Source organism: Balaenoptera acutorostrata, chromosome 1, assembly GCF_949987535.1.
Source record: "Balaenoptera acutorostrata chromosome 1, mBalAcu1.1, whole genome shotgun sequence".
Classification (NCBI taxonomy): domain Eukaryota; kingdom Metazoa; phylum Chordata; class Mammalia; order Artiodactyla; family Balaenopteridae; genus Balaenoptera; species Balaenoptera acutorostrata.
Window position 1 is genome coordinate 109,116,121 of NC_080064.1, and position 17,068 is coordinate 109,133,188.

General features: G+C 50.9%; 1 protein-coding gene across 2 annotated transcripts; it reads right to left on the bottom strand.

Annotated features, from left to right (window-relative positions):
- Positions 1 to 2,227: 2,227 nt before the first annotated feature.
- On the bottom strand, positions 2,228 to 16,271 carry SV2A (synaptic vesicle glycoprotein 2A). 2 transcript variants are annotated; one of them, XM_007177953.3, is made up of 13 exons: positions 16,146 to 16,271; positions 11,561 to 12,530; positions 10,085 to 10,265; positions 9,112 to 9,263; positions 8,866 to 8,999; positions 8,111 to 8,200; positions 7,761 to 7,871; positions 7,486 to 7,574; positions 6,642 to 6,806; positions 6,298 to 6,431; positions 5,247 to 5,453; positions 4,488 to 4,647; positions 2,228 to 4,062 (listed from the first exon to the last, which is right to left on the bottom strand). In XM_007177953.3, exons 2-13 carry the CDS (start codon positions 12,180 to 12,182, stop codon positions 3,879 to 3,881), a joined length of 2,229 nt encoding a protein of 742 aa, XP_007178015.2. In that variant the 5' UTR covers positions 12,183 to 12,530; positions 16,146 to 16,271; the 3' UTR covers positions 2,228 to 3,878. The 2 variants fall into 2 exon arrangements, with proteins under 2 accessions (XP_007178015.2, XP_007178016.2); XM_007177954.2 differs by lacking the exon at positions 8,111 to 8,200.
- Positions 16,272 to 17,068: the final 797 nt, after the last annotated feature.

The following is a 17,068-nucleotide window of genomic DNA, read 5'->3' on the forward strand; positions in this document are numbered from 1 at the left end:
GGATTTACATTTGTTTGTGAGAAAAAAAACTTAAAAAAAAACACTAAAGCAGTGAAAAGATTATAATCTGGGAAATGAGTATAGAAGGGGGAGAAAACTGTACATAACCCTTTTTCTTATGAGTCTTCCAAACGTCATAATTCTGAGGGAAGCTCAAATAATGTCTAGATAAGCAACTTTCTGATGATCTCAATGTGGAAATGGAACTTAGTAAAGAGAAAGCTTGGTTAACATGTATCGACCATTTCTGGCTAAAGAGTTTAGACTGCATCTGGTTGGGCAGTAGGGAGTCATTGAAGGGTGTTGAGGAAAGGATGCCAAAGAGCATTTTGGGGCAGATTGATCTGGCAGTGACGTGTAAGTGGGTTGGCATAGGAAATAGGCACAGAGATTAACCAATGGTGAAGGCAGAACCCTGACCTAGAGGTCAGCTGTTGAAATGGAAAGGAAGGAGTTGATTTGGGAGCTACCATTTTTTAATTTTTTTTTTTTTTTTTTTTTTAGTAGTAGTCTTTTATTTTTTTATTTATTTATTTTTGGGTGTGTTGGGTCTTCGTTTCTGTGCGAGGGCTTTCTCTAGTTGTGGCAAGTGGGGGCCACTCTTCATCGCGGTGCGCGGGCCTCTCATCATCGCGGCCTCTCCTGTTGCGGAGCACAGGCTCCAGACGCGCAGGCTCAGTAGTTGTGGCTCACGGGCCTTGTTGCTCCGCGGCATGTGGGATTCTCCCAGAACAGGGCTCGAACCCGTGTGCCCTGCATTGGCAGGCAGATTCTCAACTGCTGCGCCACCAGGGAAGCTGAGAGCTACCATTTTTAAAAAGTCAGAAAACGGCTTGATTACAACAGAAATGGACTAGAGTGAGAGGAGAGTCAATGGTAAACCTCAGGCAGTACTTTTCAGATTTCCTCACAGATAAAAATTCCCAAGGGAGCTTGTTTAAAATGTGGATTCTAGGTCAACTCTCTTCCAAAAAAGGATTCTGATTCCACAAGTCAGGAATGGAATCTGGAATCTATATTTTTAAAAAACACACAAAAGGATTTGGAGGAAAGCTGGTTCTGTTCTCAAGAAATATTACTCCAAGTTTTTGTTTATTTTCATTTTTGGAGTTTTTAAATTTTTTAAATGTTTTTGTAAATATTATTTTATTATGGCAAAAACTCTTGAGATCTGTCTTAACAATTTTTTTTAAGTGTGCAATCAATACGTTATCACTGACTATAGGTACAGTGTCATACAGCAGATCTCTAGAGCTTAATCATCTTGCTTAACTGAAATTTTATGCCTGTTGATTGGCAACTCCCCATTCTCTTCTCCTCCAGCCCCTAGTAACCAACATTCCACTCTGATTCTATTTGACTATTTTAGATAAAGTGGAATCATGCATATTAGTCTTTCTGTGACTGGCTTATCTCACTTAGCATAATGTCCTCATGGTTTATCATAGCAGAATTTCCTTTTTTAAGGCTGGCAAGTATTCCATTGTTATGTACATACTATATTTTCTTTATCCATTCATTTGTCAGTGGATGTTTAGGTTGTTTCCACATCTTAGCCATTGTGATATTTTGCAATGAACGTGAGTGCTAATACCTCTCCAAGATCCTGATTTCAATTCTTTTGGATAAATACCCAGAAGTGGGATTGCTGGATCATATGGTAGTTCTATTTTTAATTTTTTGAGGAACTTCCATATTTTCCAGAGTGCCTGCACCATTTTGCATTCCCACCAACAATGTGCAGGGGTTCCAATTTCTCCACATCTTTGCCAACACTTTATATATATATAATAGCTATCCTGACAGGTATGAGGTGGTATCTCATTATGGTTTTGATTTGCACTTCCCTGATGATTAGTGACATTGAGCATTTTTTTATATATACCTATTGGTCATTTTATGTCTTATTTGGAAAAATGGCTATTCAAGTCCTTAGCCCATTTTTTAATTAGGTTATTAGTTTTTTTGCTATTGAGTTGTAGGACATTACCCCAGGTTTTCAAATCTAGGAGACCGAGGGGGCGCTCCATCTGTAGAAGTGGAAAGGTCAGGATAGAGAGGCCAACTCAGGAAGTAAGTGTGATGCATCATGTTATTCTGGCCTTCAGTTTAGAGAGAGAGGAGTTGTTTTTCCATCTCACCGTCTTCCCCTCCCAGGACTGTCTCAGAGTTGGACGTAGGTAGAGGCAAAGAAGCAGACATAGATTTTAAGGATTTGTTTCCTTTTTATTTTTCATCAATATTTTCATTTTTTACATCAACAGAGTTGGGTTTAGGGCTCCCCAGGAGAGTAAGGGAGATGGATGGGTCCCTCCAGGGGGTTGCAGGGGAGAGGGCTGCGTCCAGCAAGTGAAGGGTAAGGAAAGAGGGCACACACTCGTACACTGGGCACTGGAGAAGGCAGTCCTTTGAGCACAGACATCAAAGAGTTAAACAGTCACCACCTGGTTCAGTGTTATAAAATGGGAGTGACCATAGGGTGGGGGGCACCAGACGCGGCATGAGGAGGGTGAATTTGGATTTTCTTTTTTTATTGTTTTCACTTTTTTCCTTTTAACTTTTTTTTAACATTCACAAACAGCTAAAAACTACGACACATCACAGCTACGGTGGGGGAAAGGGGGCACCAAAGAAAGCAGCCACACAGAGTAGGGTGGGGCAGGGGCAGCTTAACCTATAGGGGCTATCCTGTGGAAGGGGTGAGACGGGGAGACTGAGGCTTCTGGTCCCTGCATTAGGAGTCCCTGGCTTACTGCCTAAACTCTTCCCACTTTACAGAGTTGCTGGGAAGGCCCCAGTTCCTGCCCCGCCCCAGCTCCTTGTGCTTTTGATCTGCTGGTTGGACCATATGACTGGTTTCTTTCCCTCCCCCGCTCCCCTGCCTGTGAGGGGACAGGCTGGAGGTGGGAGGGCTGCTGTGCTGTGCCTGTCTGTGCTATAGCGGGTAGAGCCTCTCATTCCAGAGGAGGCCTGTGCTTCTTGAGAGGAGGGGAGGAGATGGACCTTGTCAGGTGCCCTCAGCTCTCCCTAGACTGTGGGACTCTTATCCCAGCCTGGCCTAGGGCTCCTCCCACCCAGGCCCGGCACAGAAACAAGATTAGGGGAGGTACTGTGGGAGGCAGGGTTGTGTGTGTGTCCACTGAAGTTACCCTTGGCTTGTATCTGAGGACAGTATAACGACACCCCCACCTCACAGCACGCACACACACACACACATAAATGTACACAAGCACTCACACACACAGTCCTGCTGAGCTGCCTCAGAACTTAATATATAAATAAATAAGAATCAGAAAGCTAATTTCATAAAATTCAGGCTTCTTGTAGCCCAAATTGAGAAGGAAATGGAGGCCAGGGGGCTGAGGTTTATTGCTACTCCCCCAGCATCCAACAGGAGGCATGAGAGGGCACTTTACGCCCTTACGACTCTAAGTTCTTTTGGTCCGTGGTCTACACTAGGCCCCCGCCACCATCATAGCCACACGCCTGTGCTTTCACCAGGGCCCAGGCAGAGGGAATGAGGGGGAAGGCAGGAAGCCTGTTCTGGAGTCCCAGGCGCCGGGAAGAGCAAGGGCCTCTCACTAACACTGGGGAGAAGTGTGGGGCCAAGCCTTCTCTTGGGCGAAGTCAAGGGCGGGAGGAGGTGGGGACAGGACTGCACCCCAAACCTAGGATGGAGGAGCCTTCCCTGTAGTCCCTGCCCACGGGGTCACGCACGTGCACACACATACACACGCACACACACGCACACACGGCTAAGACACCAAACGGGAGCGGGGAATGAGGGCTCTTTGTGGCCAGGATGGCAGGGCAGGGAAGGGGAAGAAGGAATTGTTGGTCTCACAGTGTGCCTGCCACCCCCGAAGCCCCAGAGACTCTCACTGCAGCACCTGCCCCCGCGTCTCGGGCAGCTTCAGGGCCAGAGAACTACCAAGGGCAAGAGCAGCTGAGGCAAAGAGGATGGGGACGGCCTTGGTGATTCCCACAAAGGATGTGAAGATGCTGATCCCCAGCACAGCTGCCAGCTTACACAGAGCATTCAGGAAGCCGAAGGCTGTGGTCCTGCTCAGGAGTCCCCCAGCGCAGCACGCAGGATGCAGGGGCCCGGCCCAGGAGGGAGACAAAGGAAGAGGCATGGGAGGGTTTGTGGGGGAAGGGTGGGTAGGTGGGAAAGTGAAGGAGAGACGGCAGGCAGTGTCAAAGAGGGAGAGGAAAGATGGAGAGATTAGAGAGGTGAGGGATGCATATCAGGGAATACAGATAAATTGGGAGGCAAGGAGGAAAGGACACCAAAAAATTAGGTTAATAGTTAAGACTGCAAGGAGTGAATATAAAAGCTACCAACTTGTAGAGGAGAAACTCAAGGGGAATATGTACCCTTTTACCCCTAAAGATGCTTTTCCCAATCAGCCCCCTTCCTCACCCCATTTCTGTCCTGTCCTCTGAGCACTAAACCTGCTGCCCTGCCCCTACCACACTCCAACTACCTCTTGTCCGAGGGGTAGAGTTCAACAGTCAACACGTCCAGCGCATTCCAGGATGCAATGCTGACCCCCCCAAAAAGGCAGAGCAGAGCGATCATGGCTGACTCGCTGTTCCCAAAAGACAGGAAGAAGCAGGAGACACAGGACATCACGCTGGAGCCAGCTAGAGCCAGGGAAGGAGAAAGCAGCATGAGCTTGGCCACAGCCCACACTGTTCTGTCGACCAGCGTTGAGCGCAGCCCAGGATGAGACTCTCTTTTTGCCAAGGTACCCAAAAGAAAGGCTTTCCACTCATCCCCAGCCTCCCTTATAATTGTCTTATTAACAATTCAGTACCAACCATTTCTTCAGTGCAGGCTATGGGCCAAGCAACTTGATGGTTTACACACATTGCTAATAAGTCAGCCTCATGAGACGGGTACTATCATCACCACCATGTTGCAGATGAGACAGCTGGGCTCACAGAGGTAAAGTGACTTGCCCAAGGTAGGCGGTGGAGCTGAGATTCAAAACCCATGACCTCAAAGCCTGTGCCCTGAACTTGCTATTCTGCCTACCTCCTACCCTCAGAAGAGCTTCCCCACCAGACCCCTCCCTGTCCTGCAGCCACCCCCAAGCAGAAGATGTGAGAGACAGAACCTTCTGTCTTAGCTTCTGGCTAAGCTTTCCACAGACTAAGCTGAGAAGCCCAGTGACAGCCTTCCCCTTCCCCCAGCCCCCTAAACAGTTTGGACGCACCACCTGCCAGCCTCCCCGCCTTACCAAGCATCCGGAGCCTGCCAATCTTGTCCATGAGCAGGGCAGACACAATGTTCCCAGGAAGCACAGCCAGCGTCCCCAAGAAGCTGACGAAATACACCATGTAGGCGCCTTCACCTGTCCCTGTCACGTCCAGTGGGCAGCCCTCCTTGTTGTGCAGGAATGTGCTGTTCACGAGACGGCTGTTCACAAACTTGTACTCAAACAAGTCTGGGGGCGAAGGCCAAGACAGGCGGACAGGGTAGATGTGAGAGGGAGCTGCTACTGCTATGCTCAGGGCTCTGCCTTTGAGGGCGTTAGCTGGGATGGCTCTCAGAATCATTCAGGGCACTCATGGCAAAGCATCAGATAACATCACCATACGAACTAGAACTCTTTACAGCACAAAATGACCATGGTCTACCAAATGAAACTGTGGCTGGCTGTTTCCCAGTTTTCCCATTAATAGTGTCTGCTTCTTTCCCGTTCATTCTTTCTGTCTGCTCTAGCTGACTATAAGCAGTAGCAGTGCCATGAGTTTAGGATGAATTACTGAGCAAAATATTAAAAATCCTATCCATTATTTTTTCCTGCAAGGTGGGAAAACTCACCCAGTACTCCATTTAGAGGTGGGAAACCTCAGTCTAGCTCACAAAACCAGCCTTTCATGTGCATACAGTTTGAGAATCACTGTTAAAGAAATGGATTAAGGCACTGACTCCCTTTTCTCCACCAAATATCCCTTTGCTTTTCTGTTTCCCAAGGACACTGTTTTGAATGATTTTTGCCCTCTTCAAAAATGCATTAATATCACCACACTGAGCTGTTTCAATTCTAGCCAAAGGCAAAGGAACTTGATGTTTTTGTCAGATGTTCTATTTATCACAGAAAAATGTTCAATTTCTATTAGATTTTTGTAATTATTGGTAGTAGCTAATAGGCCCCCATACCGCCTCCAAGGCTCCAGAGAGCTCAGCTTGAGAACACTCAGTTAGGAAATAAAGAAGGCTCCTTTTCCCTGGCTCAAGATCCACCCAACCCTTTAGTCTGTCAGCCATTAGCCACCCCACCTTACCAGTGTTATAGAACACGGTGTTGATGAACGTGCAGTTGCGGAAGAAAGTGTTGCTGGATGTGACATCCTCGAAATAACACTCCTCAAATAGGGAGTCCTCAAAGGACACTGACTTCAGACGCAGCCCAATAAACCTGTAAGGCCAGGATGATGAGAGCCACTTTCCCCTCATCCTTATACCCTCCTCCAAGACTCAGTTCCTTAGTGAAGTAACAGGAAGCTGCAGCGCTGAGGAGAACCATGGCTCTTTGCCCCCAAACACCTTGTCTCCAAATCCCCAGACTCACAAAAGAGGCAAAGGGTAGAAGGGATGGAAGGAGTGAAGTGTAAAGGTCCCCACATACTTGTCATTGAAGTACTGTCCCCCTCGGTGGATCTGATTCTCCAGGGTAAAGTTAAAAGTCACATGCTCTACACGTTCCCCAGGGAACACTTTGGTGCGGGCTGCGTAGTCCACTGCTTGGAGATGGCGGATCATGTCGGGAAACCAGACAGTCAGGCCATAGTAGCTGAAGAGTCAAGGGCAATGGAATCAGACAGGGCTCAAGGATCAGAGCCACGCAGTCCAGAAGGAGGGCGAAATACAGGAGTCAGCTCATGTTAGGACCTTGCTCACCTCCCCAGCCTCATCTCTCACCTCATCTCATCTTTCACCAATTGCTGTGGTTCTGGGGGACTTCAGGTTCTTCTAACCCTCCCACCATATTATTTCTTACCTCCCAGGCATTTGCTCTTCCTTCTGTTTAAAACAGTCTCCCCATCCCACCCTCAGCCTATCTAACTCCTATTCATCCTTTAGGACTTAGATTCCCTTCCCAGCCCACCCCAGATCTGGGCTGGAAAGCCTGCTCATGTGTTCCAGAAGCACTTCCCCCACCGTGGCACCCATCACACTGCTTTACAGCTAGTTTTCTCTAGCTCCCGGACCAAAATGTAAACTCCATGAGGACCGGGACCACATCTATTCCATCCCATCAGAGTACCTGGCACAGAATAGAAACTAATACTGTTCAGCCTGTAATATAAGTTTGTTGGATTAATGAGTGAAGTATAGGGTGGAGGATGAGAGGGGCTCTGAAAAGCACCTTCCTCATTATTCGTCCCCTTCACTTCCATTTTCTCCACCTCTCTCCCAACCCACAAACCATCACATCCACCACATACCACCCGCCCCACCCACCTCCTCACCTGAACGACATGGTGAACCAAACACCCATCATCATCAGAGTGATGCGGCGATATTCTGGACCAAAACAGGAGAGGAAATTCCCCCAAACCTAGGTGGAACAGGACAGTCAGACAGTGGCTGCTAGCCAGTAGTTTTAGCACCTAAAGATTCCCATTCTTCTGCCCTACCACCTCCCTTCAGTTCACGCATCACCCCCACACCCAGGCTCAAGCTCTGCCTTCCTCTCCATCTCTCCCACTCCCTTCTTTCTCTCCACCATCCCATACCCCATTACCTGCCCTCCCAGGCTCAAGGCCCGGACCCCCCAGCGCTGGTACCAGGTCCCTGTGTCTGACTGGATCTCAATCAACTCATCCTCCTGATGAATTGTCTTAATGTGGGTTACCTAGGGTCAAGAGAAGGAGTGAGCAGTCACACAGTCTGTACTTTCCACCCCTTCCAGGTACCTCAGTTTCTCCCGCAGTAGCAAAATGGGAGGCAGGAGGTGGACATGATACCCTGAGGGATCTCGTTGAGGGAGAGTGTGGCCAGAGTTGCCTAGGAAGGTGGGTGGGGACTGCAGGAGGTATCCAAAGAGGGGCCAGGTGGGGGCTTGGAGGACTGAGGGGGAGGACTGTGGCTTACTGAGAAGACTCGCTCAGGATGCCCCTTGGCTCTCATGTTCGTGTCATGGACCTGCTTCAGTACCATCCAGGCCTCATCATGTTTCCCGTTCTAGAGCCACAGACACAATCCCCATATCCAGGTTAGCCCCTCCCTGACCCAGGGTTATAGACCCCCTCCCTCAGCCTGGCTTATGGAATCACAGGACACAAAAAGGCTCCTACCCCCAACCCCTATGTGCCGCTATGTGACCTATGTGCACATCCATCATCCACTCTGCAAGAGCCCAAGCGGGAGTACAGCAAGATATCATCAGACTTGGGCAAGAGTGGGGGAATCCAGGGTCCTAACCCAAGTCTTAGGGAATCCCCTGGTCCAATGGAAAGAGAAAACTGAAAACAAGGGAAATGATGATGGTGGGCAAGTATGTAGTCAGAGAAGGGGCAGCATCCTAACCCTGCTGGATCAAGATAAAGTTGGAGGGGGAAGGAGTAGGCAGTAGATCCTCTTTTGAACTGTAAAGTCAGGGCCAGGGCCAGGACCTCTGCCTGCAAAACCTTAAGCCACCCATGGTTGAGCAGGTCCCATGGTTTCTCCACCCACAGAACTCCTCTGGAAATACACTCTAAGACAAAGGAAGCAAGATAAAGTCCCCCAGACCTTGGACCCTGTGAGGAAGGAAAGCAGCCACATGGGACCAAACCAAACCCACAGTGGGTGTTTGAATACAGGAGCCCCTGCTGCCCTTCCCCCAGCCCACCCCCAGCCCCATTCACCTCCAGGAAGAAACGGGGGCTCTCAGGCTGTGTGGTCAGAGCCCCAATGGCAAACACAGAAGGAAAGGCGCAGACGAGGACAAAGACCCTCCAGCTGTGGAACTGGTAAGCGGACCCCATCTGAAAGCTCCACCCTGGCAGGGACAGAGTCACAGCATCAGCAGAGAGGCCAGAGGCTGGAAGGTCCTACCACAGGGAGCACAGGAGAGGAGGGAGTCTGGGGTGCATCTTCTGGGGGCTGCTCACCGTAGTGGGGGATGATGGCCCAAGCCATAGCAGCTGCGTACACTCCACCAATCATCCAAAACATGCAGAGCCAGCTCAAATGCTCCCCACGTTTCTCCTGGGCCAGAAACTCCGAAAAATAGGAGAAGACGATGGGGATGGACCCTCCAATCCTGGAGGGCATTGCAAGAATTCAGCATTGGAAAATGGCCATATTCTTGATCCCCTCCCTGCCCCAGTGCTCTGGATCCCCAAGTCCCTTTCATCTTCTGGACCTTTTAAAGAGACTCTCTCTCACATGTGCCCTATAAGCTCCCTCACCACCAGCCATCAAGCACTCATCCTTGGGAAGCTGGGAAACAGGCAGGCAGGTCTCGGGGAATGGGAAGGAACAAACATTGAATCTTGAAGATGACTACAGAGTTGGAAGGGAGGGAAGATAATTACAGAAAAGAGGGGAAATCCCCAAAGGAAAAAGAGCAAAGAGGCATCTGAGGGCACATATATGGGAGCAGGCCAGAAGAGAGCTTGGAGACAATGCAGAGAGTACATGCAGGTGGCTGAGGAAGTGTAGGAGTTGGGTGGGTCAAGACTTCAGAGTTCTGGCAGGTGGGGGTATTAACAAGGTCTGTTATTGAACGTAGGAAATATTTAGACTCTGGGAAGGGGATAACTCAAGGGTCCACAGGTACCCAGGGGTGAAGCTGAAACCCACTAGGCCTCTGCATGGAGCCGGGCTCAGAATGGAACTAAAGCATAGGGTGGAAGACTCAGGAGTGAACCACACATGGAATGGCATTCTGCACAGGCAGTAGACAGGTCCTGGACAGGGAGAAGCTGGCCCGAAGATGGTGGGAAAAGAAAGAAATTCACTCATTCAACTCACACATATCTGAGGTGCACTGGTGTGCCTGGCACTGTGCTGGGCCCTAGAGATATAACAGTGACCAAGACCCAGCCCTGCTCTCCAGGGGCTTAGGAAGTGGACACTCACCCGACGCCAGAAAGGAGGCGGCAGAAAAGGAAAGTGCCATAACCCTGGACGAAAGATGAGAAAAAGGCGAAGACGCTGTTGACTGAGAGTGATATGAGCAGACATTGTCTTCGACCCAGCCGATCAGCCAGCCCTCCCCAGAGGAAGGCTCCCACCATCATGCCCAGGTAGACAATGAGGCCTGGAAGGAGGAAAACAGGGGCAGAAGGGGTATGAGCAGACACATTTCAATTCTCCCACTTGCCAAATATTTAAATGAGCTGAAACTGCAGGAGCATGGATGGAGGATCTGAAGGACTTCTAGAAGCTAAGTCTACCCAGAGATGAGAGCAAGTGAGAGAAGATGAATTATGTGAGCAAAAATGGAAGGCCATCTCTGCAGGCCAGGGGTTCAAAGGCAGGGATGCAGGTATGGGAGATCCCTAGAATTCTCCTCTTTCTTTCCCTCATTCCTTCTTGCTCGCTCTCACTTCTCACTCTCTTGCTGTCACGCACACACATGTACATGCACACACATACATGACACCCCCATCTCTGGCTTGCCTGGAATGAGGAATGGATCTGCCTAGATTCCCGGACCCTCCCAGGGTCCCCTCTATTCTTTCTGCCGTGATGCTCTCAAAGCAGCAGGAGGTGTCTCATGTTCCCTGGGAAAGAGGCTCCATTGCTTCAATCTTCCCAGGAAATCCCACGCACAAAATCCATCCTTTACTCTTTCCAGCTCCAATACTTCTGGTCTTAAAACTCTCCTGTTTCTTACTTCCTTCATAAAATCAGAGTTGGAATTGATCTTAAAAGTCATCTACTCCAAACTCTGCATTTTATCCAGGCCCAAGCCAAGCCCCAGGGAGAAGGGAACTGCCCAAGATCTCATGGCAACTTGGCGACAGAGCAAGACCTGATCCCTTCTGAGTGAATCTAGGGGATTTCCTCCCTCCGGGTCCCCATCAGGAAGGGCCATTAAGGACCACTCGCTGGCCCCTGAACACTCCCAAGGCTAACCAAGAGCAAGTGTGACCAGCTTCTCTGGCTGAAGGCCGAGGATTCTTCCCCCACCCCCACCACCCCAAACTGACTCTCCTCACGTAAACCAAGGAATTTGGATACTGACTTCTTGTTCCCCCAAAAGGGGAATGGATCAGGATAACAAGAGGGAAGGCTCTGAAGAAACATTAAATGGGGGCCCATCCCACCATGGCCACCTCCTGCAGAACTAAGCAGACCACCACCCAACCACTGGCCCCAGCCCAGCTGCCCTCCCTCAGGCCTCTCTTGCACAACCAACCTCACCATGACCCAACCTCCAGAGGAGGGGGCGGGGGTGGGGAGTTTGCAGAGGAACCCTGAAGCCTCTGGGGCATCCTGGGAGCAGGGTCCTTAGGAGCCCAGTGGTGAGGACAGGAGCAGTTCTCAGGAACAGGAGTGTTTCCAGAGTTTGGGGCAGGATGGGGCTAGAGTGCTCGTTGAGAATCTTACCCAGCATGCCTTTGTTGGAGTCAGACAGGCACATGTCCTTCTCAGCACTGGGCAGCACGAAGCCCACCACAAAGACCTCGACACCATCAGCCATCAGCGCCAAACCAAGCACGAAATACAGTGTCCACTGGAAGCGGCCGTGGCCACACTCCCGTAGGATGGCTTCATACTGCTGGGCCAGTTCTTCCCGTTCTTTATGCCGCTGTGCCTCTCCCCGGCCCCCAGGGGGGCCCTCCCCGTCACCCAAGCCCCCCCTCACTCCAGCCAGGGTTGCCCCATCTGCCATCCGCTCGCCTTTGCCCCCAGACTCTGCCCGGGGGATGCCCTGATATTCCCCCTCGTAGATCTCGTCATCCTCGTCATGGCCCTCAGTGGCATCACTAGATGCGCCACCTTCCTCCTCATCCTGGGCCCCTTCCCCACGGTAATAGCCATCAGCAGAGGCAGGGAAGTCATCATCATCGTCCTCCTCCTCAAAGCGGGAGTAGGATCTCCGGGAATATTCATCCTGGACTCTGTCCAGGCCCTTCACCACCTTCTTGGCTGCATGCTTCTTGACTTCCTTGGCAATGTCTTTGGCCCCACGGATGAAAGCTGCCCGGTCTCTGAAACCCTCTTCCATGATGGGGCTTTGGGAATACTTCACCAGATCTCCTACACTCCTTATTCAGATTTTGCTCAAGGACTCGTGGAGTCAGAAAGACCCTGTCCCCCTGTTACTTAGATGAAGTGTGTTCGAGTATCTTTGAGTACAGAATAGGAGAATATAGGGCCCGGCCAGTGTGTGTTTAGGAGGGGAAAGGAGGGAGAGGAGCTTTGGCCCACACCCAGTTCAGTTGGGTGCATTGGGAAGGGAGAAGGGGAGAGGGGGAACAGGAAGGGGAGGGGGAACCAGGTTGTGGAGGCTAAGCTGGGGAGCCAGGATAACTCAGAAAAGGCTGCTACTTCTCTTCCAGGAGCCTCTGGAGATCTAGAAAAAAATAAGAGGGAGAAAAAGGAGGTTGTGAGGCCTAAGACACTGAAGAAGGCCAACATAGAGCTCCTGCTGACACAGAGCCCCACCTGGGCCATGTATGACAGAGATGGTCTCCTTGCCTCAAGTCCCACTCGGTAAAAAGGGATGACTACCTGGGCCTACTATGGGCCATTCAGTATAAGCCCCCTTACTTTGACCTTGGAGACTAGACCCATGGGATTCGCTCCAAAGTCACAGTCATCTACCCAGAGCCCTTCTCCCGACCCCCTGCCGCACATCAAGATCAGACTTTTTGCTTTACCACCAACCTGCCAAGAACACCAGAGGAGATAGAGAAACCAGAACTACCTACTCCAGTCTGGTCTGGGTTTCTTACTGAGGGCGGAGCTTGGAGAGAAGGTAGAGAAGGAGCACTGCGTCCTCCAACCTATTGCCTTCAGCCCACTGATGGCATCTGAAGGTGGGGCTTCCACAGTCCTTCCCTCAGGTTTCATGTTTATAGGCCTCACAGGGAGAGGTCTTCTCCCAACATAGCTCAGTGGGTGATAGCTCAGCTTCCAGAGTCAGACAGACTTGGGTTTGACTTCCTGCTTCAGCACTTACTAGCTAAGTGACCATGGGCATGTCTCTGAACCTCCAAGCCTTAGTTGCCTCTTATTTAAGCAGGGAAAAGTAAGGATTAAATGACATAATGTATGTAAGCTCTTTACCATAATACCTGGCACATAAAAATTGATGAATAAATATTAGTTATTACTCTTTGTGGTGATAATAACGTACGGAGATGCCCTCTACTCCTTCACAAGATGCCAGAACAAAAGCCCTGTGGATGCTCTTTAGGGTGAGCAACAGAAAGGGATACTGGCAAGGAGAAAGCTGCTTCAGTGCAAAGCACAGGACAGTTATACGACATGCGTTGAAATCCCAGCTCTGCCATTTACTAACTGATTTTGAGAAGGTCATTTAACATCTCTAAGCCTCAGAGTCCTTATATTTAAATTGGGGATAATAATCTCTATTTCTCCAAGTTGATGTGAGAATTTAATCTCACAATAGACATTCTATTAGTTTCCTTCCTTCCTATTAGATTGAAAAATGTGAAAGAAGCAGTAAGCAGCAAGGGCAAAGCAGGGGAGTCATACTTGGATGCTATTGTATCCTCCCAAAACAGAGTCCCAAGACCCCTCTGTCTGTGTTCAAACGAATTCCAGCAGCTGGACCCACATTGTCTCCTTCCAGACAAACAATGGAAGACTCACAAAAAGGGAGACCCGGAACCTAAGGTCATGGAAAAAAAGGCACACCAAAATCTAAGAAAGAGGTGATGACTGGCTATTGCCACCTTCCTTCAGGATGTCATAAGTAGGCCCCCCTTTCATTGGTGGGGGTGGGAGTGGCAATGACTGATCAAACATGTACATTTCCAACATGGGGGTCTAAGGTCTACAGTTGCACCTCATTCCCCCATGGCCTCCCTTCCTAATCCCCCTTAATCCTTTCTGCTCCTCCTCCAGGAGTCAAGGAAAAGGGAGTCCATAAATACCGCATTGCGTAGGAGGCTGATGTAGAAGGAAGAGGGCCTTGGACCTCCCCACCACAAAAGACATCCTCCAGAGGCAGGCATAGGAGAACCCCCTCTTTCTTCACAGAAGCAGAGGAAGCAGGACCAGATTCTGATCAGAGATCATTCCCCGAAAAACATCCTGCCTCCTGCTCCCACCCATCCAGGGCCTTCATTAAATATCACACACACACACACACACACACACACACACACACACACACACACACACACACACACACACGGTGGCCCTGGCAAAGGGGGTAAGTAATGCTATGTAGTTCAGAAAGAAGCACTGGCAAGCAGAGTCCTACCCCTCAGGTCAGATGTGGGCACTGGACCACGATGACCAGAACCAGTGACCCCTACATCACCTTCTTTTCTTTGTGGTTCAGGACCCAAATCATCCCCCACGAAAGAAAGGGAACAGTGGAATCCCCTTCATGCATGCAATTTGCTTGCCTCTCCTTTCTTTCCCAACTAGAATCTCCCTCCAAACCCTGAAGGAGGCAGATGGACCCACCAGGAGCCATGCCCCTTGTTTGTTAACACTATCCGCCCCTGAGAGGTACGGGAAGGGTAGACAAGGCCCCCAGAGCCACAGCAGGATACGATGGCTCAACAGCCAGCTCCCCCAGGGCCAACAAGCCCAGGAGGTCAGGAGGGACAGAAGGAAGACAAATTCTTTGAGCTGGTGAGGAAGTGGTGTTATTTTTAGCCCCCGAAGCAGCACAGGGTGGCTAAGCCTGTGGGAGAGGAGACAGGACTCGGAGAGGTGGGGGTTAAAGGAGACAAGATTCAGGGTTACAGGGCCCTTTAAGGTTGGCTGGCTTCACCTGACCGGAAAATGTGCCCAGGAGATTTTCTGCAGAGGATGGAGGGAGGGGGGAGACTCTGAGCAAAAGCTTCCTTTCAGGATAACTGAATCAGCCCTGGATAAGGCGGGGAGGGTCCAGAAGCCCCCTCCCCCCATCAAAACCCCTGACTTTGGAAGCCACCTGGATTCCCCAACCCACCCTAGCCCAGGTGACAAGGTCGTTAAGAAGCAGTCACTTATCAAAACATCCATGGAGGGGGAGGCTCTGGAGCACCCCTCCCCATTACAGCTGGGTGACTGAGCCTCGGTCCCCACCCCAGGACAGCCAAGGCTGCACCTCCCCTCCCTACATGCTACCCTAGGGTTGGGAAGATGGAGTATCTGAGGGAAGAAGATCAAGGTGTCAGCTGAGAATGCCCAAGACGGAATACGGAAAGGCAGGGGCGCAGGGGGAGAACTCCACGCGCACACGCGCAGAGACTGCACCTGCCAGCATCTGCGGCGACCGTCCCCATCCCGCTCCGCTCTGGTGTAAGAGACGAGCCCCTAGAACTGACTGAACCGATTCTCTGAGCGCCTCCCCTCACCCTTGATTCTGCTGCTGGACGAGTGCCTACTCAACACCCCTTCCCCCCACCCCGGAGCAACTGCCCCCATCCCCCGCCATCCGTGCCCCTAAGCCTATTCATCTACCACCTCTACCTACCCAGCGTTTCCGTTCATCATTCCCTCCCCTCCCTCCTTCTCCTGCCCTTCCTCCACCCCCCGGGCAACTCAAGTCCAGGCGCACAGACTGAGACAGCATCCATTCTCTGGCCCCAGCCAAGGTCATTTATCACTCATGGGGGGAGGCAAGGAGGCGGGGGAAGATGAGTTGGGAATTGGAGTTTGAAGGAACCCTGTTCCACCATACAAACCCCCAGCCCGTTAATATCTGAGGAGGGTAGTAGGGACTTGGTTAAGGTAGAGAAAAACACCCCTCCTCCCTATATATATATACATATATGAAATATATATATATATATACGCAATGTTTTTTTTCTCCTTCTCTGATCAGCACAGCAACCACAATAAACGTCCATTCAAACCACCACCAATTCCCTCAGCCTTAAAGAGGGACGGTCACCCTTCCCACAAGCAAAGCATCGGAGGATAAAATGGCTGCAAGGCAAGGCGAGGATGCTTCTGCCCGGGGCGGGGTGGAGCCGAGAGACTGAGAGAGGGGTCTTACCTGGGCTGGGTCCCCCGGATAAGGGAGTCCGGGTGAGGGCGGGGGTCCTGGCCGTGGGGCTGGCGGCAGCGGCGACTGCTCCGGGTACCAGGGGAAGCGGCAGCGCAGACCTGCCCCCCAGCAGGCTCCGGCCCCGCCTCCGCCCTCCCTCCCCCACCCCCCAGCGCCACTGAGCATCGGGAGAGACCATTGTTGGGGGGGGGCGATGGAAGAAGAAAAGAGGATGGGGAGGGACTTGGAGCTCCGCGGAGAAGTGTTGACGGGGCTAGGTGGGCTGTCACAGGGACAGCTGGAGATGACACACAGCCCCTTCCCAGCCCCTTCTAGTTAAAGACTAAAGGATCTAAGGAAAGTAAAACTGATATCAGGGAGGCAAGTGGGAAGACAAAAAGGGAGATGGTGAACGAGGCAGTCCCTTCCTCAGCGGCCCAATCCCAGAATGGCAGGACCGACGAATTTCAGGGGCTCTCTCTTCCTTCAGATCGCCTCCCTTCCCCTTCCTCACGGTTCCTAGCCAAACTCCTTTGCACAACCCTCTCCCAAATCCGGAGTGCTCACACTCCAAGTTTACCTGGCTGTTTTTAGAGGAAGCAGGAATAACAAGGTGTGGTTTCTATCCCTAACTGCCAGAGGCAGAAACTCCTGGATCCCTGCCATCTCTTTCCAGAAACAGTCCAAATTATTTATTTCCAATGCAGACCTCCCTGTCCTCCATTCTGCTGGCGACAGCAGAGTTTGGAGAAGCTGAAGCGGTTTAACAGGCCTGACCAAGTGGGCATCTCCCCTTCCATTTATTTGCTCCAATGACTCAAAAAAGAACTCCCTCAGTACTCTTCCCCACTTTCTCTTACTACACACACGCGAGCGCGCGCGCGCGCGCACACACACACACACACACACACACACACACACACACACTTCTG